Source organism: Pygocentrus nattereri, chromosome 24 (assembly GCF_015220715.1).
Source record: "Pygocentrus nattereri isolate fPygNat1 chromosome 24, fPygNat1.pri, whole genome shotgun sequence".
In the NCBI taxonomy this organism is placed as follows: domain Eukaryota; kingdom Metazoa; phylum Chordata; class Actinopteri; order Characiformes; family Serrasalmidae; genus Pygocentrus; species Pygocentrus nattereri.
Window position 1 is genome coordinate 1,254,630 of NC_051234.1, and position 27,500 is coordinate 1,282,129.

At 42.9% G+C, this 27,500-nt stretch overlaps 1 protein-coding gene across 3 annotated transcripts in view; it reads left to right on the forward strand.

Annotated features, from left to right (window-relative positions):
* The first annotated feature begins 444 nt into the window (after nucleotides 1-444).
* Nucleotides 445-27,500, forward strand: part of znf385d (zinc finger protein 385D) — a 112,846-nt gene continuing 85,790 nt past the window's right edge. For 2 of the 3 annotated variants that reach the window (XR_005129554.1, XM_037533769.1), the window contains exons 1-2: nucleotides 447-668; nucleotides 22,679-22,812. Coding sequence is in view for 2 of the 3 variants with exons in the window: in XM_037533769.1 (XP_037389666.1) it covers nucleotides 644-668; nucleotides 22,679-22,812 (159 nt within the window). In the remaining variant the exon portion in view is untranslated. Of the gene's footprint in view, nucleotides 669-22,678; nucleotides 22,813-27,500 lie in introns of all 3 variants that reach the window. The other variant, XM_037533770.1, reaches the window with a different exon arrangement.

Genomic DNA, 27,500 nt, shown 5'->3' on the forward strand with positions numbered 1-27,500 from the left:
AGATATACAGAGAGAGAAGGAGGGAGAGAGATTTACAGAGAGAAGGAGAGAGAGGCAGACAAATAGAAAGAAATAAGAAGGTAGAGAGGAAGACATATATAGAGAGACATACAGAGAGGCAGAGAAAGAGACATATAGATAAAAACAGAAAATACAGAGAGAGAGAGCGAGAGAGAGAGAGAGAGAGAGAGAGAGAACAAGCTAGAGACATAATGAGAGAAGGAGTGAGAGAGACATGAAGAAAGAGGGTGAGAAGGACAAAGAGCATGAAAGGGAGGGAGAAAGAAGAAAGACATACAGAAAGAGTGCGATAGAGAGGGAGAGAGACACAGAGACTGAAGAAATAGAGAAAGATAGACATACAGTGAGTGAGAGAAGGGGGTAAACCGAAAGAGACAGTAAGAGAGAGAGAGAGAGAGAGAGAGAGAGAGAGACGGGGAGGGACGGGCCATGGTGTTGTGGCTGCCACACACACACACACACACAGTCGGAGCCACACACACTCACACGCCCGGTGCTCTCACTCTCACTCGCTCTCCCTCTCTCAGTCTCTCAGTCGTGCTGAGATCATGGAGTGGCTGGTGGAGTCGGCAGCAGCAGCAGAGTGTGCGTTGTAGCCGGGGATATGTGAGTGTGATGAGCCATGGAGAGCAGCAGCATGTTTCTGGGTAAGTGACCGCTCATTCTGAAGCCCGCCGGACCTCAAACTGACCCCTACAGCGGTTTGCAGCCTTCTGTCCATCACTTTCTGCACATGCATGTGTGCCGCTCAAAAGTCTGCGTAGATGTCAGCGTGGTGGTTCTCCTGGTGGCTTTAAGGGGTGGTGGGAGTTCAAACAGGACCATCTGCGGAGGAGCAGGGTGCAGGATTTTTAACACACACCTGATTTGTCGTGGTGTCGGAAATGGATGGAATGAGAAATCTGTCAGTAAGGAGGTGAAGAGTTTAGAGGATGCTTCACTATTGCAGACTACAGCTTCTTAAAATTAGGAGGCGAATCGTGTCATAAGAAAACATCTTAATTGTTCTTGCGCTTTTTTTTGTTGTCACGTTATTTGAAAAAGCCTTTTTTACACTGTGTCAAAACGTTTGTGACAAATCGGCCCGAATGATGTTAAATTTAACACCAAGCGTGTTTTTTTCAGTCTTGTATAAAGTTTAACATTTCAGAGGTTCAACAAACAAATAACATCCCGAAACATTAACAGAGGTTAAGGTTAGAAGATATGAAGTTTTCTTATCACAGCAATGTTCTGTCATAATACGTATAACACAGCATTAAGAATCCTGCGATACTGTCGGAGCTGGAGAGAAGGGAAAGCATGCTGCCTCGCTCTGTTTCTTAATCCGCTCTCGGATGAATGCTCCTCCACAAGTGACTGATATGAGGCAGCGGGGAGAAAAAGGAGCAGGCTGCTTACAAATCTGTATTTATGCAACAGATTTACTGCAATGATGATGCAATGTTGGAATCATGTCTGGTATTCTTTAGGATAGTTCAAAATTCATGGAATTCCTATAATGACCAGAATTCACAGTGCAATGGAATTATCAGTCTTTTTGATTGTAGGGTCAAGTATTCAAGCCTGAATTCATGGGACCACACTATAATGTTCATCATGCATAGTGGTCAGTGATGAAATGATGGCATTAAATGTTGATTTTCAGCGTAAGTCTGAAATTCATGCAACTTCTACAAAGCCCAGCATGCACTGTGTGCATCTGATTGGCAGTTCTGCAAATTGTGCATCAATAAAATGGTGGAATTAGTTCTGCCATGATGCAATAATACTGTATTAATGCAATTAGGGTCAATGTGTAAGGTCAACTGTTGTCCAAACTTCATGCAACTACAATGCCCAGCATGCAAAGTGTACGCAATATAAGCAACATTGAAAGTTAACATGAACAGACATGGTGTCAGGGAGGGTCACTGAGCTAGATGAATGTCTTCTCTCAGTGATAGGTGGGGTTGAAGAGAGGGGGAGGTGAAACACCATTATTTTTCCCCGCCCACTGCTGCGTGGTGAACCAATCAAAAATCAGGCTACAATACATTCGCAACACAAATTAACGATATAATATTTAGACAAGAAACATGTATGATGTTTTCAAGTTTTGTCTCTGACAACTTGGGTAAATGACGATGTTTGGTTTCCATTTTCAAAAAGTAAAATATTCAGGTTCTGGGATTTCACACATAGCTTGGATATCTATAAATCATTCTGAGCTGCTGTTGGAAATGCCAGCACCACATTTGACAAGGCAAAGACAAACCAATCCTTTTGACATTTGTCATAAAGGACACAGCTGATCTGTCAGCTTGGTTGTCACCATGCCAACATCACAGATCACATTGACTGGTTGGGTTAGTTCATGTTGTCTGTGAACGTTTGCATAATTCAAGGCCATTAAGGAGCCAAACTATGTGACACGCAAGCCAACGCTGCTGCATATTGAACTGGCATTTAAGAAAGGCAGCCTCACCATAATGGCCCGAACCACCAAGTGTCTTCCTTCATGCAACGTCATTTCAATGCACAGCAGTTTTAGCCTGCATTTAGCATGCTTGTGCCACTGTTTTGACTGCTAAATGACCTTGTAATTCTTGTAATTAAATGACCTTGTAATTGTCCAAATGTCCAAATGTATCGAATTTGTGAAAAAAAATTTCCAAAGGGTGCGACAGCAGTCATTTTTGAAAGCACTGTTCATTTTTCCCAGCTTAGACTCAGAAGTCCTTATTGATAGTATTACGATGACGTGAAAATCACGCAGTCTAGCTAAGCTTTTTCTTTTCTGGAGACTGAGTCTGAAGCGCCTACACTTCTTTTTATCTTTTTAGTTGCCATTCTGGTCTATTTTGCTTCATTTTGTGTTGTTGCTGCAGTATCAGTGATGAGACGAGCTCCTACCCAAATGGTCTTCTTGGTATGCAAGCTGCACAAGTACTATGAATACGGGCATGACACCAATGACAGGATAATGCTCATTTCCATGAACTACTGCTTCTTGGAATGTTGTTTTTTGTTGTGGTCTAAAAAGCCATGTGTTTACTACAATACCCAGCATGCATGGTGTACAGTACACAGCATTTAAATCGCAGCAGTCCTTTGTACTGTACGTGGAGTAAAATGCAGGAACGAATCACCTCTGCTCTTTCTTTAGTTTAGGGCAGTGTCCAGTGTTCATGAAACTACTACAGTGCCCCGCATGCATACCGTATAATTTAGCATTTAAACTGCAGCAGTTCCATGAATTTTGCATGTAGCCGTTTCTTGACCTCCCCCTCATCTCCATGGTATTGTTGTCGGGCAAAACAAAAGTTTTGCTGCAGGCTCACTACAGCCTCCTGTACTGTATGCCCTCAGGGTAGGAAATGCTTTCTGGATTGTGCAAGAATGAGCTCATGTGTCAAGCCTGGAAACTGACAGGCAGGTTTGAAAACGCATGGGATGTGAATAGACCGGCTGTGATTGGCAATCAGGAACGACATGCTGGATGTGGTTTTTGCGGTGGATGGTAATCCTGCACTAACACGGCTGTGGTTCACCTCACATTACTGAGCATGCAGCACAAACCCCAGCGCTGAACTGCCACCTACAGTGTTTGTTTAAGTCCAGCTGGACACAAATGACCGCTGTGCTTTGGGGATCCCGCAGTGCACATGGGAAGAGGCTCTGGTTGCAGTGAAAGATGCATTCTTAAAACGCATTTGAATTACTGTGCTGTAACGACCCGCTTGCTGTACTATTAAATGAGCCTGAGTTAAGGTTGACAGCAACATTGCCTGCAGTGATAGCTCATCAGGGTCATGCAGTGGTGTAATATATGCACCACGATATATATGCATATTTAAAATGCAACCAAAAATAAAAACCTAAACTGCAACAGCGCATAACAATGCTGTAAAAGTTTATTGTGGATAATAAGTTTTAAGAAGTGAGTTAAAGTGAAATTGTGGCATAATTCAATCCACCGGATGTAAACAAAGCCATTCAGAGCGGTTTGGTGTGAAATGCTTTCAGAATTGCTCACAGTGATGGTGACGGGTACCAGACGTCCACCTCTAAAAGCTCCTCACAGAAAGTTATTATGTGAAATGCTGCCTGATGTCTGAGAGTTTTGGCTTAATGGTGGAGTGGTACATGCAGGCCACTGCAAGGCATCCACCAGTACAGTCAGTGAGTCTAAAGCATTCCACATCAAACCAATTATGAATCAAACAAATTATGAAAGATTAAAGGCGCATTATGCCCGTCATAAACATTTATAGGTGGTCCTTGACATTACAGCAGTGACATTACGCTGACTGCAACTTTTTCTTTTCTTTTAAATGAACTTTACAGCATAAAACATAACAGATTATATAGATCACAATACATACATAAACAATACACGGACAGATTACAACAGCTTTGACATAACAAACATTAATGGAACACGTCAGGCATCACGAGAAACTGGACACTCATAACAAAGACAATGTTGTTCTGATCATTTTCTGCTGGTGTTCTTACGCTGTTCTAATGTTTTTTATTGCTCTAATGGTGTTCTGATGGTGTTCTAAAGGTGTTCATCAAAACATAATTAGAACGTCATCAGAATAACATCAGAACACTATCAAAACGCCATAAGAACACTTTTAGAACACCATCAGAAAACCTTTAGATAGAGAGAGACATGAGATTCAGATTCAGCCCCCCCGTCTCTGCTGGTCCCCCTGGGAAGAGTTGAAGAGCCTGATGGCTCTGGGGACAAAGGACCTCCTCAGTCTGTGGGTTGAGCAGCTCTGTGACAGCAACCTGCCACTAAACCTGCTCCTCCTGTCCAGGATGATGGTGTGCAGTGGGTGGCCATCATCCTCCATAATGGAGAGCAGTTTGGGTGATGTCCTTCTCTCAGCCACCTTGACCACAGTGTCCAGTTCCACACCGACCGCTGACCCCGCTCGCCTGACCAGCTTATCCAGTCCCATCTCGTCTCTCCTCTTTATGCTTCCTCCCCAGCACACCACAGCATAGAAAAGACCGCTGGCAACCATGGTCTGATGGAACATCTGCAGGAGCTTCATACAGATGTTAAAGGACCCTTCCTGCACAGGATGTCTGTGTTGACTGACTTTAGAACACCATCAGAACACCATCAGAGCACATTTAGAACACCACCAGAACATCATTAGAAAACCTTTAGAACACCACCAGAACACCATCAGAACACCATTAGAGCACAGTGACAACACCACTAGAACACTGGGAACACCATTAGAACACCGTGAGAACACCACTAGAACACTGAGAACACCATTAGAACACTGTGAGAACACCGTTAGAACACTGAGAACACCATTCGAAAACCATGAGAACACCGCTAGAACACTGGGCACACCGTGAGAACACCACTAGAACACCGAGAACACCATTAGAACACCGTGAGAACACCACTAGAACACTGAGAACACCATTAGAACACTGTGAGAACACCGTTAGAACACTGAGAACACCATTAGAAAACCATGAGAACACCGCTAGAACACTGGGCACACCGTGAGAACACCACTAGAACACTGAGAACACCATTAGAACACTGTGAGAACACCGCTAGAACACTGTGAGAACACTGTTCTCTGCTGCGTATTAAGTAAATAACGTGATTTTTTTATCGTTTACTGGAAAACATATAATATTCAGTGTCCAGTGTACTGGAAATTTAGAATGTGGCACATAAAAGTGAGCTTTTTAAAAATCGAACGTATTTATCTCCAAACTAAGACACAAAGCAGGCACTGAACCTGTCCTGTGTTTACCGGAGGCACAGCTGCATGAGACAGGTCTGAAGTCTCGGCACATCCTGGCTCCTCAAATGATAATTCATTTTCATATCATAATAAAAAACAGAGAACACAAAGCATAATTCCGAATGGCCAGTCTACTGTACATTAAAACAGATCTCAGGTGAATAGATATCTATTTCTTTTACCTTCCACAACAGGGACCTTCCGAAAGGACAAACATTTCTGAAATAATTACAGGATCATTCAGAAACCGTGTCTGATTTGGTTTTGGAGACGGTGAGTTCTGCCTCGCCAGCTGCTTGTTTCGTTTAGGAGACGATAAAAAGAAAATATTGTATTGAATAATCGCCCAGTAAGAAGACTGAGCTCTGTAGGAGCACAAGGATGTGAGCATGCCGATGTCCCTGCCTTTATAGAGCTGGAATATCTGGGGAAAAGAGGAGGAATAGAGGAGGTTGAAGTTCAGATAAACCTGGTAGTAAAATAGACCTGATCCTGATTTTCAGTGTTTTTCCAAGAACTATCCGTGACCATCCATGACTTGCTTCCAGAAAGGATAAACAAAGGAGCATTTCCACATTTCCTGTAGGCATGGAAGTTGTCTGCTTTGGCCCTGCGCTTCCAGCACAGATCACTACCCACTTATCCTTCACTGGTGTATAATAAAACCCATGCCTGTTTATTTTGTAGTGCTTAAATTGTCCTAGTTCATGCCCCACTGACCACGCCAGTGCTGGCCACTACGTTTCCGTGTATCCCCTCGCCCTCACGTCTGCCGTACAGGTTATTTGTTGTGATATTTTTTGCAGTGATGTTTATAATTGTTGGTTGGCCTGCTCACCTACAAAAATGAAACTTCAGTCCACTTCTGTTTTTTAAAAAGGGTGGAAGGGGAATTCCACCAAAATTTTACAAATCTGTGTATAATTCAGTGTTTGAGATATAAACAAAGTCATACAGAGATGTGAAATGGCTCCATATGGTCAATTCACAGATATGCTTAAATTTTGAATAGTGGCCTAGAAATACTGTATAATTTAAATATTTCTTTTTTTCTAGACTTTTCTCTTTTAAAAAGTTTATTATGTTTATTTCCAGGTTTAATTGAAAATATTTATAAATATATATATATATATATATATATATATATATATATATATATATATATATATATATATATATATATATAATTATGTTAATAACAGGTATAATCCTCAGTTAATCTTTCTTCATTTCTGCATAACTCAGGGTTTGAGATGTAAACAGAGTCATTCAGAGTGATCTGGTGTGAAATGCTTCATTGCAGCGAAACTTACTGACCCTGCTTTCCTTTCCATGGTGATCACAACACAAATATAGCCATTTTATTGACCATCCAAAACAATCAGTGAACCAATACCACCCTGCATTCACCCCTGTGCCATGAATGGATTCAAACAGTGAAGTTCAGGCCGAAGTCATATCTCAGACACCAGGCAGTGTATTCATATCACACCATTTCATGTAATAACCTTCTGTAAGAGCTTTTAGGGCTGGATGTCTGGTCCCCATGACCACCACTGTAAACTATTCTATCTCTGTATGTTTACCTTGGAGAAAATGGGTGGAATTCCCCTTTAAGTTCTGAAAGGCAAAAAAAAATATTGTCAGTAATCAGATTATTTTTAAAATGAACACTCCTTTGTGTAAGCTGTGGTATTAAGAGGACTAGGAGCTCTAGAAAAGAGGAAATTTTCAAGCAGCCCACTCACTTGAGACAGTGTAATTCAAAGGAGCCCTGAAACATGAGTCACTGATAATAAGCATGACCTCTCGCAGGAATGCTTTTATTGGACCAGAACACTCCAAGACTCCATTTGGTCGGCCTTTCAATGGGAAGTACTTCAAAAGTAACAGAGACTAATTCAAACGTTATTTGGTCGCTGAAAGTCTGTAATGCTGTATATTATCTCAGCACTAACTGGTTGGATCGGGGCGCTGATGCTGCTGTTCCATTCGATTGCAGCGGTCCAGGTCTGGTCCAGGCACGTTCGAGGGCCCGGTTTGTGTACATACGACGGCGTGAAAAGGCTTAAGTTCTGGTGAGCCAAGAGGATTTAGAAAGCAGGGCGGATGTGTATTAATTATTAAGGTGCCATCTTTTGTCCCCACAGACGTCATTTTTCTTCTCTCAGCACAACCTGGAGGGGCAGGAGCTTTAAAAGCTTTTTAGGATGATAGGCACATCTGAGAGAAGAGACGGAGACTGCTTAGGGCAAATCGCTCTCTCTCTCTCGCTCTCTCACTCACTCACGCTCACAAAAACACACAGCTGCGCACTCACGCTAAGCCTCCTGTGCTTCAAAGTCAACGCAGGAGTTGTGTGGCAGGGTAAATTTGAGTGGTGGATGCAGAGTGCGTGTCCCAGGAGGTGGTGGATGGGTTAGGGTGACTTTCTGTGTCAGAAGTGGTGAGATGAGCTTTTTTGAATAAGTCATCAACATAACATAAACATAAGTAACAGGGCTAATGCCAGCCAGACTCCTGATGACTGTCAGGTGTGTTTCGTCGCTCAGTATGACTGGAAACTGCCTGAGAGCGAAGGCTCGTTTGACTGGCTTGTAAATAAGGGGTGCATATTTATCGTCGAGGAAGACTGACCAACTGCATGTTTCATGGCAAAGAGAGCCTGGCTGTGTGGCCTGATTGTCATACTCTCAGACAAAAGGTACGACACCGTCTCTGGGTCGGTTCCCCTCCTGTCACTGGGGTGGGACCCTCAAGGCTCCATCTCAGCACCTTTAGTCAGGGAACATCACTGAACCATAATCCACTGAGATGATCTGCTCTAAGCTGGACTGACTCCACACGCCTCGCCTCGCCTCCAGGCTTTTACTCTACTGCTCTGATTTAAAACATTCGGTTATGAAAAGGAACAAATACCAACTTTTCACCTGGAGAACCTGATTTAAGCTCCACAATCAGACCTTAGAACCACTGCGGTACCTATGAGGGAACATTTACATTGTTTGTACCTTGATTTGAATGAAGATGTACCTGCACAGAACCTTCATTACTAACAGTGGAGTATGAGGCACACCAATTATTACGTACTACGCCGGCCAGATATTCGAGTATGTTGCCAGAGTTTCATCACATCTTCACCGTTTGCCGCATCCCAAACTACAATGTGGTCATTGAAAGTATGAAATTACATAACAATTTCATCTCAATATAGCAGCTTTAAAATCATTTTGATGCTACACTGGCTCATAATAGGCAGGATGGTGTCTCTGTCATTGCCACTGCAGGCTTGATATTGGGCTGAATAACTTGGTTAGGGTGCATGAAACCTCTCGTGAAAACACTGTAGCTATATAAGAAAGTCCCTCACAATAAAACCATAGAAAGAAAACCCAAAGCTTGAACACAGTTAGAAATGCACTAATATTACTTAATATAGGCTGAATATTAAATACACTAAGACTTCAAATTAAGACACATGTACAGCGCTGTGTGAAAGTTTTAGGCATCTAATGTTTAACCAGTTGACCTCAACAGTTTATCACAATATACATTAGAATAAAGTCGTATTCATAATTCAGATAAACAGAAAAACAATAAACAGTAACAAGAATTTCTCGGGTCATTATTTTTCCTGGACACCTTCACAGCCGCCACAGAGACTCGTTAATATCATCAATTACATCATGAGCTCAATTTACTGAGCACTGATTGGTCAAACCAGGAGCTGCTTTTTAACTATAATAACATATTAACATATAATACTGGGCTTCCTCGAGGAGAGGCTTGGAGATGGGTAAACAAACACAACAGCATCCAGAAAATCACTGTTTATTATATATATATATATATATATAAAATGATAAGACCATTATTAATTAATTATACATTTTGTTTATTCAAATATTAACACTTTTCTCAGCAAATAAACACAAACTACACAAATAAATAGATTTTGAAAATGTGTCTTGGGTGCCTGAGACTTTCACACAGTACTGTTGATAGGAAAATAATAAAAGTCTTAAAAGTAAATTCTAGATTTTTAACATTTCCAAAATATTAACTTACCTAACCGTCAAAATGAGTGTGTGGTGATGACGGCCTGGAAGCCAAGAGGCTGCTGTTCAAACGCTGAGAGCATGTGTTGTAAGTTCCAGTCATCGACTGTAAACCAAGTCAAAACTTTTAGTGTTTCTTAAATTAAAAGTCATTCAGTGGGCAGACAACCACTTTGAGTGGGCAATGCCCACTGCTCCCTGTCCACCCACAGCACCTGCTGCATGCCACGAGTTCCACACCAACATCTGAGTTCTACTATGAAACTGAGTAATTCTGCAAACACAGCATGTAAAAAAAAGAGAAGACTGATTTATATGTATTGGGAACATGATCTTCTCCAGAAATTCCATTGCAGTGTCGCTGTCTGTCCAGGAAAGTCATGTTTAATTCTGGGTGGACGTGGGATGGGTGGGAGAGTGGTCAGTTAGGGTGGGACTGGATTTGGAGCGTTCATTTGTCAGAACTCACAAAGCAGAGCAGCTGGAGCAGCTCGATAGTCAGAATGCAAGTGTTGCTAAATGCAGCTGCTAAATCTTAGAGGGACTTGATACCATGGCGAGGTAAATCAGGCTAACTGGCTCCCTTTTGTTTTAATTCAGTTCTGACCACACGAGCCTGTTTGGCTGAAGTCTTCGTTTAGGTGTTCATTCAAAAACTTCATAGCCTTATAAAAATAAGATCATGCTAGCAGGTCCGTGCTTATTTTCATTCATTGTTTCCCACATTAAATCAAATCAAATCAAATTTATTTGTGGCGCTTTTTACAACTGATGATGTCACAAAGCAGCTTCACAGAATTCCAGTGAAGACAAAGTTTTACCATGAATGGAAAACCCCTGGTGAGCAAGCCAGGGGGCAACAGTGGCAAGGAGAACCTCCCTCAGAGCTGAGGAAGAAACCTTGGGAGGAACCAGGCTCACCAGGGGGGACCCGTCCTCCTCTGGTCAGACTACCTACAAATTGGACACTATACATCACATAGGTCTGCTGTTATGCTCATGTGTACTGACATGGTCATAGTATATATAATGTAAGCAATGAGGATGATGATATTGCTATTATTATTATTATTATTATTATTACTATTACTATTATTAATAGTAGTAGTACTGGTAGCAGTGGTAGTAGCAGTAGTTGTAGTGGTAGTAGTAGTGGTCGTAGTAGTGGTAGTGGTGGTAGTGGTAGTAGTTGTAGTGGTAGTAGTGATAGCAGTAGTGGTGGTAGTAGTTGTAGTAGTGGTAGCAGTAGTGGTGGTAGTAGTGGTAGTAGTGGTAGCAGTAGTTGTAGTGGTGGTAGTTGTAGTGGTGGTCGTAGTAGTGGTAGTGGTGGTAGTTGTAGTGGTAGCAGTAGTGGTGGTAGTAGTGGTAGTAGTGGTAGCAGTAGTTGTAGTGGTGGTAGTTGTAGTGGTAGTAGTGGTAGCAGTAGTAGTGGTGGTAGTTGTAGTGGTAGTAGTGGTCGTAGTGGTGGTAGCAGTAGTTGTATTGGTAGTAGTGGTAGCAGTAGTTGTAGTGGTGGTAGTTGTAGTGGTGGTAGTAGTAGTGGTAGTAGTGGTAGCAGTAGTTGTAGTGGTGGTAGTTGTAGTGGTGGTAGTAGTAGTGGTAGCAGTAGTTGTAGTGGTGGTAGTTGTAGTGGTAGTAGTGGTAGCAGTAGTTGTAGTGGTGGTAGTCGTAGTGGTGGTAGTAGTAGTGGTAGTAGTGGTAGCAGTAGTTGTAGTGGTGGTAGTTGTAGTGGTGGTAGTAGTAGTGGTAGCAGTAGTTGTAGTGGTGGTAGTTGTAGTGGTAGTAGTGGTAGCAGTAGTTGTAGTGGTGGTAGTTGTAGTGGTAGTAGTGGTAGCAGTAGTTGTAGTGGTGGTAGTTGTAGTGGTGGTAGTAGTAGTGGTAGCAGTAGTTGTAGTGGTGGTAGTTGTAGTGGTAGTAGTGGTAGCAGTAGTTGTAGTGGTGGTAGTAGTAGTGGTAGCAGTAGTTGTAGTGGTGGTAGTGGTAGTAGTTGTAGTGGTAGTGGTGGTATTGGTGGTAGTAGTAGTGGTGGTAGTTGTAGTGGTAGTAGTGGTAGCAGTAGTTGTAGTGGTGGTAGTTGTAGTGGTGGTAGTATTAGTGGTAGTAGTGGTAGCAGTAGTTGTAGTGGTGGTAGTTGTAGTGGTGGTAGTAGTAGTGGTAGCAGTAGTTGTAGTGGTGGTAGTTGTAGTGGTAGTAGTGGTAGCAGTAGTTGTAGTGGTGGTAGTAGTAGTGGTAGTAGTGGTAGCAGTAGTCGTAGTGGTGGTAGTTGTAGTGGTAGTAATGGTAGCAGTAGTTGTAGTGGTGGTAGCAGTAGTTGTAGTGGTGGTAGTTGTAGTGGTAGTAGTGGTAGCAGTAGTTGTAGTAGTGGTAGCAGTAGTTGTAGTGGTGGTAGTTGTAGTGGTAGTAGTGGTTTGCAGTAGTTGTAGTAGTGGTAGTGGTAGTAGTTGTAGTGGTGGTAGTGGTGGTAGTAGTAGTGGTGGTAGTTGTAGTGGTAGTAGTGGTAGCAGTAATTGTAGTGGTGGTAGTGCTAGTAGTAGTTGTAGTGGTGGTAGTTGTAGTGGTGGTAGTGGTAGCAGTAGTTGTAGTGGTGGTAGTTGTACTGGTAGTAGTGGTTTGCAGTAGTTGTAGTAGTGGTAGTGGTAGTAGTTGTAGTGGTGGTAGTGGTGGTAGTAGTAGTGGTGGTAGTTGTAGTGGTAGTAGTGGTAGCAGTAATTGTAGTGGTGGTAGTGCTAGTAGTAGTTGTAGTGGTGGTAGTTGTAGTGGTAGTAGTGGTAGCAGTAGTTGTAGTGGTGGTAGTAGTGGTAGTGGTGGTAGTAGTAGTCGTAGTTGTAGTGGTAGTAGTGGTAGCAGTAGTGGTAGTGGTGGTAGTAGTAGTGGTGGTAGTGGTAGCAGTAGTTGTAGTGGTGGTAGTGGTAGCAGTAGTTGTAGTGGTGGTAGTAGTGGTTGTAGTAGTGGTAGTAGTTGTAGTGGTAGTGGTGGTATTGGTGGTAGTAGTAGTGGTGGTAGTAGTGATAGTTAGAAGGTTACTTTATCTAGTTTGGGTGAAGTACTCATCCAAATATGTATAGAACCCCTGTAGTTTCACAGAAATTAGAACATACTTTCATACAGTTCACACAGTTTTAATTAAACGGATAGATATGATAGCTGGCTTGGGTGAAGTGTTCCCTTTAAGCCTCCCCTCTGTTGCTCTGTGGTCTGTCATTACGCACGCCATTAGACCGCAGGGCGTCTGCCTTGGTTCAAGCACACAATTACCACGAACAACCCTGAGGCCTAGCCTGAGCCAGCTCGCACTCGTGGCCAGGGCGAGAGCGGTTCAAGTTCAAAGCCACTTTTCTCTGAAGTGCTGAAGTGTGGTCAGGGACTTAGCGGTGTGTGTTTGACCATGGCTGGAAGTGAGGGGCTTTTAGGATTTAGGGGACCTTATGTAAGTCTGTGTATTTTGGTACGTCAGCAATGACTTGTTTTTCCTCAGAGGTTAGAGGATCGTACGGGTTTAGCGCACTCATCCTGAGAGAAGCACCATCAACATCAACATACAGATTTACTGCACCACTAAGCCATATGGACATTTTCCACATTACTGCTCTGCGGGAAAAAACAAAAAAAAAACAGAGTTGTAAAAGAAAGACCCACGCTGACTCATGCAATGGGGCATGGTGTCAAAATCCCCCCACAACAATCCCACTCCCTCTCTCCGACTTAATAAGCCATACAAGCCTTAATCCAAGTGGCTCTCCTCCAACGTCAACGTTGCAGTTTACAAACCCAGCCTGCAACACAGAGCAGTTCTCTAGGAGAACCGTTTTTTAGTAATGCAAGACAGAGCACCTTTTCACGCATGTTCTCCTCAGGAACAGATACAGAACTCTAAGCAACAGCGGGTTACAGAGCTGAATTGTGGGGGATGGAGTTTAAGGTCTCTTCCCCCTTAAGATTTCCCCCATATACAAAACAGGATAATCAGTCTTGGAGTAGCATGATAGTCAGAAGATGCAAACTCTCACCATCTCATAAAATAAATCAGACTAACTGGTTCCCAGTTGGGTTTTTAAATCAATGCCAGCCACATCAGCTTGTGTGGGTGACGTTTTAGTTAGCTGTTCACTTAGAAGCTCCTTAGATTTACGCAAAGATCATGCTTCTCGATTTAACTCACTGTTCACCACATTATACTTTATATACAGATCACTGTTTACATCTCTTTTTGCACCACTAGCACTTCTGCATTTACTGTACTGTACTGCAGTTCACCGGCACGTTTCTGTCTGTATACCTGATACACTTCAATATCTGACTATGCACTGTTATACTGTTATACGTTATAACTGTCTATACGTCCAATACACCTGTTATAAACTTTGCCTACGCCCATCTTGTCTACGCTCAATACTTGGCTTACTGACTGCACATTCTGTCTGTCTTTTACTGTCTTTTGTCTTTGCCCTGTTTCCTATTTATCTTTTATTACTGCACTGGAAAAGTCGCCCCATAGTGGTTCGTTGTACTGTGCTACCCTGTAATGTCTAATGACAATAAAGTTGAATTGAATTGAATTGAATTAGCGAACCTGGGGGAAGTTTAGGCTTAATACCATTTCAGACACAAGGACATGTTCTCTGCTGCTTGAATTGCTGGCCATGTAAGCTAGTTTGGGTGAAGGTTTAGTTAAAAACCTGCAGAAATTCCAGCCTTGCACAAAGCGAGGGCAGTTTCGGTGTCTGAAGTTTACTCCTTTAACGAGGACTGCGCTGGAGCTGCTAATGTAGCTGACTAGTGGGTATAATGTAGTGGTTGGATAGTGTAGTGGGTAACACCTCTGCCTTCTGCGCTGTAGACTGGGGTTCAGTCCCTGCCTGGGCAGCACCCTACACTATACCGCTATAGTCCTTGGGCAAGACTCCCAACACCCCCTTGGCCTACCTGTGTAAAATGTAAGTCGCTCTGGATAAGAGCATCTGCCAAATGTAACGTATCTAACGTAATGTAAGGTTATACCTCAGCAGTTGTCATTGTGCGAACTGCCTTCCAGAATCTTCACACCTTGCTTTAAAGACATCAGACTGACTTGGTCATGTGTATGATAAGCTATAAACAGGGAAAAGAGTGCATTAGTGTGACTAGCAGCCACTCGAAGCTTTAACTGCATTGTATCAGGTTCAGGAAACGTGGGCATGTTATTTGGGTTGGTTTTCCCCAGTATTGTTTTCCCTGTTCATTTCTAAAAGGACCTATATTGTAAAGGGTGAACTAACCTTTTGTTTTTGACTGTTTATGTTTATCTCAGGAAGCGCAGCGTTAGTCCAGGGCCTGGCGATTAAGAGGCAGGATGTAGCTCAGGCTTGGAGAGCATCTCATTCCTTATGTGAGGCATACAACAGCAAATAAAGGCCGCGGCTCTCGCTGAAACAGCGCGTCCCTTCTTCGCAGCGAAAAATGCGCAAAACTGTACACGTTGCTGTTGCTTCATAGCAGCACGCCACCATTAGACTAGGGAAACCGTGATTATTTGAGGAGAGCTCCAGCGCCGTTGATTGTTTATTTAAGGTGGGAAAAAGTCAAGGACTTTCTGCTTTTTTAATATTTTGTGACTTCAGTGATTCGACGATCAAGGCTCCCCAAAAATTCAACATCTGTTTTATTTCAGAGCCACGGTCCAATGCCAAAAGTTTGGAAAATTGAACTCTTGGCAGAACTTTCCACTGACCGCTGCGGTACACTGGCGTTGCTGCTCCTTTGAAAACAATACAATATTTGGTTTGCCATCAGCTGCCTAGCACCAACACGTAAACACATTAATGAAACGTCAGAAGCAACATCGAGTCATTTGTAAAAGTTTGAACACACTGGGTCAAATGACTTGTTGCTGAATTGCTAAAATGAGTACATTTTAGTGGCCAGTTGAGCTGGAGAAAAAATCAAAAATACATATAAAATATAATCCTAACTTTTATGCAGGGCTCATTTTATGTTTTCTTTGTGTTAACTATGCACTAAAATACGCAGAAGCGTTCTCTATAGACGGAGCTTTCACCAGGAAAATGGGCAAAACATGGAATTTGACCGGGGCACCCAGACTCATGTGTACTATAAGCGAGCTTGTTTGATGTAACAGCGTCCTGTTGTTTGAGGCCAGTGTGTGATGCTTTAGGCATGCAGCCTGCATTATCCCATAGATCACCTCTTAGCTATTAGCCTCATAGCTCCACTAAAGACGGGACCGTCTGACTGATTTGGGTCAGGGTGGAAATCAAATTGTTCACCGAACTGTCGCATTAATTCTGCTTTCTTGACTCCACTCGGGGTCTTTGGGCCGGCGTGTTTTCTGCTGAACGTCATGTGACGTGTCAGGCCTGTACGCTGTAGGATTAGGCTTTAAACGTGTCTTTACTCGCTTGCAGGCCCGGCTGTAACAAAGCTGCGGCTCTTTACTTTTATGACCCCTTCTCTTTTATTCCCCCTCTTAACGGCCTGCGGGACTGGAAGCATTTCGAAACATTATGTCCTTAATTCGTCTCAAGCTGGTGTTTTGATACGGGACGGCTCCTACTTTTAGCTCATGCTGTTGTCATTAGTCATTGGTCCTTTGTTCAAAAAAAGAATGAAACAAAAAAGAAAAGAAAAAATGCGTTTAACCCAAGGCAAGTAACTAATATGCGAGGCCGTTCGTTTAGACCCACGGTGCTGGTTTTGTATCCAGCCTGCGCTGTTTCTAATTCGGCCCATATAAATCCCCACTCTGACGCCTCTTACTCACATCATAATAAAACCAAGTATTTACTTTTGTTTTCCCCAACAGCTTTACGTCCTTCCTGCTGGCTCGGCTGGCTTAATGCACTGGGCTTTTGTGCAGTCGTAATAGCAATGGAAGCGTCCATCTCTGGGTCTGACGTTAAGTATTATATGATAAAGTGGGCTGGATAGTGGAGTGAACCTGAGATGACCAACAAACGGATGCATTGAAAACACTGGAATCCCGGTCTTGTCCTGAGCGGCCTTTCTCCAACAGCGCATTGGCTCCTGACACTTTACCCCTTTACCTGCTTTTTATTTAATAAAAACAGCTTTATTTACAGCCCTGCGCAAATTTCCAGTGCTACATTTGAAGGCAAAGCAGATGAAGTAGAAGTTATTTATTTTTCTGGAGAGGTTTGTGAAATTAGATATCTCACAATCCACTCGAATAAAGACACGGCAAGACGTGATAGATCACCAAAACTGTCCCCTTCAGATAAGCAGCACTTAAATCTTTGAGAGAGAGAAGAGAAACTCAAGCTGCTTCACATCTGAGACAATCCAGCTGAACAACGGGCTGACCATGCCAGAGTCCAGACCTCAGCACCTCCGAACGTGAAAGTGCAACCAGCTTCTAAGACTAAACTTTGGAGGGTGCGGCTGTAATAAAGGCACTAAATACGGAAAAATCTGGAATTAAATTTTGTTGTTGTGGCTTCTGTGAAAGCCTCTGTTAAATATGTTTTCTGCTTATTTCCTCACACTAAAAAAAACTGAAAAACATGTGAATAAAAATAAAAATTCACATTATTCACATTCACATTATTAGACGTACTCAGCAGCTGTTTTGACAAGAAATGAAATAAATGAAGTGCAGTGTCTGACTGAACACCCCGGTCAAGTGAAAACATGTTCACACATTCTCCACATAAAAAACTATTTTAACACATTTTAATGCACAGTTTCTCTTCATTTGCTGAGTAAAAGTTAAGCAAAACATACGAAAGCAGAGCATGTTTTATTTAGTTTTTTTCCCATAAGCAGAATTCAGCAAATGAACAGCGGTTGAATGTGAAAATGTGCTGTGCGTTTCTCTTTAGAGCCACTTGAAAAGTCCACACAGCATGTAAACTGACCAGGGTGCCAAAACGTTTGCCTATGACTGAAGGGCCTTTCACACATAAACCGTCTGAAAGATCAGCTGAAATGAACTGAAAATCATTTCATCAGTAGCGAAATGAACCATTTACAGAAATATCTACAGCTTTAAGTATAACCCGCCTGTTAAAATGCTCAGAAAGGTGAGCGTGGAGTGAACGGAATCAGCTCACTGACGGAACCCGGCGAGAGCGCTATGACTAAGGCGCAGCATCCAGACAAGCAGAGTCTGAGATCAAATGCCGAGTGCTTGTGATACGCCGGGGTGTTTTTTTTCTCCGGCCCATTCGTTAAGATCTGACACGGCTCACATTCTTCTCTGACTGATACCGGCTGGCACGTCCCACCCCCACCTAACATGAACCACCACTCTGCCTGCTGAAAATAACCTCGTTCTGAGGGCGTTTTGGCCGACTTCATATCACCTCAAATTCATCTCATTTTTCATTTTGCATCCCTTCCTTGGCCTAAGTTCAGATGTAAGAAGGGAAAACTGAGGGTTGGAACTGAAGAAGGTTCGGAATTCTGCAGGCTGGGCCAATATATTATTTAAGTTAACTTCAGACTTTTACCTCAAAGAAAACTGCATATAAAGCAAATGGGTTCACATCTCACATCAACTGAAACTCAAACCTTTGAGCTAAGGTGTTGTTAGGCCATTACTATGGTAACCCAGGTGGTTGCTAAGGTCTTGTTAGGCCATTACTATGGTAACCAAGGTGATTGCTAAGGTGTTGTTAGGCCATTACTATGGTAGCCCAGGTGGTTGCTAAGGTGTTGTTAGGCCATTGCTATGGTAACCCAGGTGGTTGCTAAGGTGTTGTTAGGCCATTACTATGGTAACCCAGGTGGTTGCTAAGGTCTTGTTAGGCCATTACTATGGTAACCAAGGTGATTGCTAAGGTGTTGTTAGGCCATTACTATGGTAGCCCAGGTGGTTGCTAAGGTGTTGTTAGGCCATTGCTATGGTAACCCAGGTGGTTGCTAAGGTCTTGTTAGGCCATTACTATGGTAACCCAGGTGGTTGCTAAGGTGTTGTTAGGCCATTGCTATGGTAGCCCAGGTGGTTGCTAAGGTCTTGTTAGGCCATTACTATGGTAACCCAGGTGGTTGCTAAGGTCTTGTTAGGCCATTACTATGGTAACCCAGGTGGTTGCTAAGGTGTTGTTAGGCCATTGCTATGGTAGCCCAGGTGGTTGCTAAGGTGTTATTAGGCCGTTACTATGGTAACGCAAGTGGTTGCTAAGGTGTTGTTAGGCCATTACTATGGTAGCCCAGGTGGTTGCTAAGGTGTTGTTAGGCCATTAATGTGGTAGCCCAGGTGGTTTCTAAGGTGTTGGTAGGTCATTACTGTGGTAGCCCAGGTGGTTGCTAAGGTGTTGCTAGGCCATTACTATGGTAGCCCAGGTGGGTGCTAAGGTGTTCCTAGACTATTGTTCAGTTAGCCCAGGTGGTTGCTAATGTTTTTCTAGGGCATTGCTTTAGTATCCCAGGTGGGTACTAAGGTGTTCCTAGACCATTGCTATGGTAAGCCAGGTGGTTGCTAAGGTGTTACTAGGGCATTGGTTTAGCATCCTAGGTGGGTGCTAAGGTGTTCCTAGACCATTGCTATGGTAGCCCAGGTGGTTGCTAAGGTGTTACTAAGGCATTGGTTTAGCATCCTAGGTGGGTGCTAAGGTGTTCCTAGATCATTGCTGTGGTAGCCCAGGTGGTTGCGAAGGTTTTGCTAGGACATTGCTTTAGTATCCCAGGTGGGTGCTAAGGTGTTGCTAGGCCATTATTATGGTAGCCCAGGTGGGTACTAAGGTGTTCCTTGACCATTGCTGTAGTAAGCCAGGTGGTTGTTAAGGTGTTACTAGGGCATTGGTTTAGCATCCTAGGTGGGTGCTAAGGTGTTCCTAGACCATTGCTATGGTAGCCCAGGTGGTTGCTAAGGTGTTACTAAGGCATTGGTTTAGCATCCTAGGTGGGTGCTAAGGTGTTCCTAGATCATTGCTGTGGTAGCCCAGGTGGTTGCGAAGGTTTTGCTAGGACATTGCTTTAGTATCCCAGGTGGGTGCTAAGGTGTTGCTAGGCCATTATTATGGTAGCCCAGGTGGGTACTAAGGTGTTCCTTGACCATTGCTGTAGTAAGCCAGGTGGTTGTTAAGGTGCTACTAGGGCATTGGTTTAGCATCCTAGGTGGGTGCTAAGGTGTTCCTAGACCATTGCTATGGTAGCCCAGGTGGTTGCTAAGGTGTTACTAAGGCATTGGTTTAGCATCCTAGGTGGGTGCTAAGGTGTTCCTAGATCATTGCTGTGGTAGCCCAGGTGGTTGCGAAGGTTTTGCTAGGACATTGCTTTATTATCCCAGGTGGGTGCTAAGGTGTTGCTAGGCCATTATTATGGTAGCCCAGGTGGGTACTAAAGTGTTCCTAGACCATTGCTGTGGTAAGCCAGGTGGTTGCTAAGGTGTTACTAGGGCATTGGTTTAGCATCCTAGGTGTTTGCTAAGGTGTTCCTAGATCATTGCTGTGGTAGCCCAGGTGGTTGCGAAGGTTTTGCTAGGACATTGCTTTAGTATCCCAGGTGGGTGCTAAGGTGTTCCTAGACTATTGCTATGGTAGCCCAGGTGGTTGCTAAGGTGTTGCTAGGCCATTACTGTGGTATCCCAGATGGCTGACAGTATGTGCTAGGATGTATGTGAGACTGTATAAAAAGTCTTTGAGGGCTAGTTTGTGACTTAATTTTTGACAGTTTCATGTGAATTTTATGAACATTCTGCTGTTTATTTCAGGAGAAAAAATCATGAATAAACACTGTAGGAATTCTGTATACGATTGATCCCAAAAGCACAAGTGCAGTATTCCCATTTAGGTTCTACAATCCTGTCTTAAACTTGCTTTGTTGAGCCAACTTAAATATTTTATTGTTTGGCATGTGCTGTTTAAATACTGCAAATTTTAAAATGTGTACAAAAACAAATAAGTTAAAAGATTAAAAAATGCTGCTTGCAAAGAAAAAGAAGGCTATTCTTTGCATGTTTTCCTTGAGAGCTTTCTCTCATGGCTGACCACCAGCACTGATTAAACAAGCTCAATCAGCCACAACAGTGCCGACAAGAGTCAGCTATAGCCAGCGGTCAGGGACACACCGCATAACCTACAGGTGACGGTCAGCAAGACTGACTGGCGGTGAAACATTGCTGATAAACATTTGGGTTAAGGTGAATTAGATTTTTGGCTAAACCATCACTTTAAATCTCCTGATCTTGCTTTGACTAGCATTGACTCTCTCTCTCTCTCTCTCTCTCTAAACTCTCTCTCTCTCTCTGTCTGTCTCTCTCTCTCTCTCTCTCTAAACTCTCTCTCTCTCTCTCTCTAAACTCTCTCTCTCTCTCTGTCTCTCCCTCTCTCTCTCTCTCTCTCTCTCTCTCTCTAAACTCTCTATCTCTCTCTCTCTCTCTCTCTCTCTCTCTCTCTCTCTCTCTCTAAACTCTCTCTCTCTCTCTCTCTGTCTCTCTCTCTCTCTCTAAACTCTCTATCTGTCTCTCCCTCTCTCTCTCTCTCTCTCTCTCTCTCTCTCTCTCTAAACTCTCTCTCTCTCTCTCTCTAAACTCTCTATCTGTCTCTCCCTCTCTCTCTCTCTCTCTCTCTCTCTCTCTCTCTCTCTCTCTAAACTCTCTCTCTCTCTCTCTCTCTCTAAACTCTCTATCTCTCTCTCTCTCTCTAAACTCTCTCTCTCTCTCTCTCTCTCTCTCTCTCTCTCTCTCTCTAAACTCTCTATCTCTCTCTCTAAACTCTCTATCTCTCTCTCTCTCTCTCTCTAAACTCTCTATCTCTCTCTATCTCTCTCTCTAAACTCTCTATCTCTCTCTAAACTCTCTCTCTCCTCTCTCTCTCTCTAAACTCTCTCTCTCTCTCTCTAAACTCTCTATCTCTCTCTCTCTCTCTCTCTCTCTAAACTCTCTATCTCTCTCTCTCTCTCTCTCTCTCTCTAAACTCTCTATCTCTCTCTCTCTCTCTCTCTAAACTCTCTATCTCTCTCTCTAAACTCTCTCTCTCTCTCTCTCTCTAAACTCTCTATCTCTCTCTCTAAACTCTCTCTCTCTCTCTCTCTAAACTCTCTATCTCTCTCTCTCTCTCTAAACTCTCTATCTCTATCTCTCTCTCTAAACTCTCTATCTCTCTCTAAACTCTCTCTCTCCTCTCTCTCTCTCTAAACTCTCTCTCTCTCTCTCTCTCTCTCTCTCTCTCTAAACTCTCTCTCTCCTCTCTCTCTCTCTAAACTCTCTCTCTCTCTCTCTCTCTCTCTCTCTCTCTCTCTCTCTAAACTCTCTATCTCTCTCTCTCTCTCTCTATAAACTCTCTCTCTCCTCTCTCTCTCTCTAAACTCTCTCTCTCTCTCTCTCTCTCTCTCTCTCTCTCTCTCTAAACTCTCTATCTCTCTCTCTCTCTCTAAACTCTCTCTCTCCTCTCTCTCTCTCTAAACTCTCTATCTCTCTCTCTAAACTCTCTATCTCTCTCTGTCTCTCCCTCTCTCTCTCTCTCTCTCTCTCTCTCTCTAAACTCTCTATCTCTCTCTCTCTCTCTCTCTCTCTCTCTCTCTAAACTCTCTATCTCTCTCTCTCTCTCTCTCTCTCTCTCTCTAAACTCTCTATCTCTCTCTCTCTCTAAACTCTCTATCTCTCTCTCTAAACTCTCTATCTCTCTCTGTCTCTCCCTCTCTCTGTCTCTCTCTCTAAACTCTCTCTGTCTCTCTCTCTAAACTCTCTCTCTCTCTCTCTCTCTCTCTCTACTCTCTCTCTCTCTCTCTCTCTACTCTCTGTCTCTCTCTCTCTCTCTCTCTCTCTCTCTCTCTCTCTCTCTCTCTCTCTCTCTCTGTCTCTCTCTGTCTCTCTCTGTCTCTCTCTCTGTCTCTCTCTGTCTCTCTGTCTGTCTCTCTCTCTAGGTAATGTGTGTCAGAGTGGTTTGCTCCCTCTGGTGCGGGCTCCTCTCCCACTGCAGTCGTCTCTACGCCTCAAGCAGATTCTCCCTTTCACACTGGACGCCAGCCCACTCAGCCTGGTGCCCGGATTCAGCTCTGTGAGTTATACACACACAGGCTCACACACAAGCCCGGTTTACACTGGGAACTGGGCTGCTTGCTGTGCTACACACAATAAACTCCTGTTTAGCCCTTTACGTGTAGCTTGAGGCTCAGCGGCGCAAACGCTTCAGCTCTATTTTTGCTTTTTGGACAGGCGAAGAAAGGAGTGAGCCAATCAAAACCTCTTTCGAACTGTTAATAACTGATTGCTATGCTTAAATAAACCACCAACTGTTTAAAATTCCTTAATAATTCAGTGGTTGAGATGTAAACAGAGTCATTCCGAGTGGTTTGGTGTGAAATGATTGATTGCAGAGACTATTTCTTCACAGTGGAGGTGATGGGAACCAGAGGTCACCCTGACACAAATACTATCTAAAACCACCAGAGAACCTACACTGTCTCCTAAGGTTTTATATGGAATGTTCATGATGGTAATACAACAGTAAACCTGAAAAATCTTGCCTTACAACACCCTGCATGCACCCCTCCACAATGAATGGATTTAAATACATTTTAAGCCAAAACTTTATCATGAAACTATAATAAAACGATGTCTCAGACATCAGGCAGCGTACATCTAACCATTTCTCGCAATAACGTTCTGCAAGGGAGCTTGAAGAGGCATTAAACTCTTCAGACACCTGGTTCCCATCACCACCACTGTGACCAATTCTCACTCGGCAAGTTTCTCTAGAACAGAACATTTCACGCCATACCAATCTGAAAGACTTTGTTTACATCTAAACCGTTTAATTAATTAGATCCACCTGTTGGATCCTTCGTTGCTATGGAAACGGAAGACACATTTCTTGGCTGCCTATGAAGGAGCCTTCAAAATGGGACAGGCTAGTCACGCCACTGTGACACAATGAGTGTTGGGCTCAGATTGGGATCAAATTTTAAGCCCAAGAGGAACCAGATTAGAAGAAGATGTGGGAAACATAGTGCTTTAAAACAAATGCTCTTTTATTGAACATAGCAGCGGTGACACCTGCCACTCAGCGTTACCGAACAGCTGTAAGCCCAGCGCTCCCGCATTGCCACCAGCATGCCCATGCCACCAGCATGCCCATGGCCAGTAGCAGATCACTACAGTATACAAAGCTCCAGTGGAGAGATAAATACTCAAAAATGTAATAATTACTTTTTTACTTTACTCCAAATGTAATGGGATTACATTATCTGTTACTTCTTGTAAAAGTAGACACAATACTTGGTGCTTTTTTCTACCTTACACTGTACCAAATAATCTGACTATATTGGCAGACATTTTTGCTTGTTTCAAGCATATTTTTGCATATTTTTTTAAAACAAGCAAAATGATCTGCGAATATATTGAGGCAATTAAAGTAAAAAGTGTCCAGATATGAGTTGAATAATCTTATAATATTCTCACAGCAATTTCACCTTGAGAAATAATTGATATAAGTACTAAATTTAAGATGATTTCACTTGCCCAGATATATGCATCCATGGGGTCCCATTCATGTCTTTGGCCTAGGACCCCAGAATCACTAAATCCCCCACCTGTCGATACAGCAGCATTTTTATAGTTCAACTGCCCACTAGGACACTAAGCTGTGCATAAATACTGCACATTTTACTCAATATCTCACACGCAGCAGAGACAGGAGGGAATTTACTCTCCTCAGCCTTTTAAAGGCTCCATTATAATTCAGTGTTTTAACAGAAAAGGGAATAAAACATCATGCGTATATATATTTAATGTTATTTGCTATCTTCACTGTAGACCGGGATCAGAGGAGCTTTCTCCTTCTGTGTTGGAGCTAGCCGCTCTGTGGTAATACCCAGTCACTTTAGCTCCTTTTTTGTTGCAGTCAGTCACTTTGAAGCAAACTGAAGTTGCAAAGCACAGTGGCATTTGTTTTCAGTTCAGTGAACCCCAGCCTTAAAAACCAGCATGGACCAGCGTGGCGCGTCCCCAGCAGAACCAGGGTATGTTGTGTGACACAGCGGCTGGGAAATGCAGCCTACTTTGGCTGCAGCTCAAGCTTTGGAATGCAGCTGATATGTTGATCACCACCAAAACCAGCTTATCGCTGTTGTTGGAAGAGACCTCGAATCTCCTAAATGGTAACTTTACAGGAAAGGGGAAAAAATGGCTTTACTTTTAATGTAAGTCAATGGAACCAGAATTTTTTCCATGTTGTTTTGGGCCGTTTCTTTTGGTCCGTTCATCATGAAATTTACACACAACTTAAAGATTAACCGCCATTTTCAAATTACATCAGAAACTGAAAAATGAAGATATGTGGAGATACAAGGTTTTGTTCCGACTGCAGTGATATGTTGTTTTTTTAATGTTTCTATGCTGGTCAACCATTATGGCCATGCTAGGCTGACCAGCTTAACCAGAACCAGAGCAGCATAAATCAGCATAGATCAGCTTAGACCATCTGAGGCAAGCGTGAAATTCTTGCTTGTCTGTGCTGTTTTCTGCAGGGAATCTCCCAACATATTTACAAGCTGTTTAGCAGTAAATCAGTCCTCTGTTACTTTCTCTCGTTTCTTTCCCAAACCACTGATTATCGCCTTTTGGGTCATTCTAGAGAAACGTCCTCTTTTCATGTATCCAACTGGTGTTACTGATCCTCACTGCTGTTCTACATAAAGGAAACATCCATCCATCCATCCATCCATCCATCCATCCATCCATCCATCCATCTATCCATCCATTTTCTAAGCCGCTTCTCCGTCAGGGTCGTGGGGGGGTGCTGGAGGCTATCCCAGCAGTCATTGGACAGAAGGCAGGATACACCCTGGACAGGCCGCCAGTCCATCGCAGGGCAGACAGACACCAGAGACGTTTTTAATGATCAATGCATTTTACAGAACATCAAACCACACGCTGTCCATCAGGGAACGTTCACTAAAATATGGAATTTAATCCATTTGTGTTCTATTTATTCACAATGACCTCAGAATAAAGTCGGTCACACCGGTGACGTCAGCTAAAAGCTTCATATGAGATCATGAGCTGAATGAGAAGATCTCTGAGAACTGAGAGACACAGTGGACTCACCATGAGCTTTTCTCCATAGATCCTCAGTGAACAGGTCAGAGGAGGTCGAGTGACGTCATCGGCGTGACTTTTATTTTAAAAATAAGAGACGCTGTAACACCAGAGACTCGACTCCTGGGGGACTTTCATTCCATATTTTATAATATTTATCTGGCTTTAGTTTTCTTTGTGTCATTTAATCATATATTTCATAGTCATGTAGAGATTATTGTAGTAAAAATTGCAGAAAATCCTGTTTACCTCAAACTATGGCCTCACCCTCTACACATGACTGTAAAGACGAGCTCTTCTGCGGTGCCTGGAATTCTATATCATTGATTTAATAACCAATATTGCTGAATCTTGAGGCTCAAGAAGGCGGAGTTGTTAAAATACCTTATTGTTTTATTTTAAAATATAAATAAATTGTAACCCTGACATGTTTCTCATGTATAATATATCTGTAAACACTAGGGACACAAAAATGGACGTTTCCATAGAATGACTCTTTTACACATCACCACTGGGTTACCTGTCCACCATCAATGTATCTGAATTACGGCGCCTAATCGCCCAGGGCCTAGTCCAGAAACCTCCACCCTGGACAGTGTTTTCAAAAAGCTCAATTTTCAGCAATCAAAGTGCCGTTTTTGTGTCAATGGGAGGTCAAAACAGAGAAAATTTAAATTATTTTCAAAAATGTCCAGATGTGTGTGGATTCAGCCCAAACCAATAGTGCAACTGTATAAACACACACACACACACACACACACACACAGGCTGGGCTGTTAATGAGGTTTTGTGTGCGCTGCTGTTGCTGGCTGGTACCCACTGCGCTCCGTGTAATTCGAAACATGGCTTTTACGATGATTACTGCGTGAGCGCTGGCGGGGGAATGTGTGCTTGCGGTGCGCCTATCAACACGTCAACAATGCGGTTCAATGCGGCTCAGTCGGAAGCTCTGTGTGGGCGTCTTGGATGCTGTGTATTGGAGTTCGTGGCCTAGGTGGGTGCAGGAGAGGAGGAGTGCAGGTTAAACTCTATTTGTGTCATATGTGTCAATTCACCGATAATATGAGGCGTCTTTTTAGTAGAATAGCTTCGTTCTGTACTTTGTACTTCTAATCCTGACTGATAGCATTTTAAAGGTTCCTCCCGCCTTCAAGACACATCATCAGAAGGGGATGTTCCCAGAGAACTTATAATAACCCCTTTGTTACCATTTCTCAAACACTAGAGGGCGCTCCTGAGTCCAAGATGAATGGGTTAAAATCATATTTTATAGATTTATAAATGTTTAAACATTTTTTTTATCTATAAAAGAATGCATTCATTACATGATCACTGAATAACAAAAAACATTTTAACACTGCTGTTGCATTTTTAAGAGTTTTGAGTTTTTGAGCTGCTCTGCTCTCCAAATCAACACTCAGCAGCCGTAATGAGAAATCTACTACCCCAAACCCTTTTGCTGTGGAAAAAAGGCAAAGTACAGGTGTTTTCTTTCAAGTTTTAGTGAAATACATCCTACTACTTTCTAAGATTAAAGAAAAGTTCTGGGCAAGTGATTAGAAACTCTTGTAACATTTATTGAGGACTTGCTCGTGGGCGCCCTCTGGCATTATGTAGACCTGTTTTTGATATAATGGGAGAAATAAG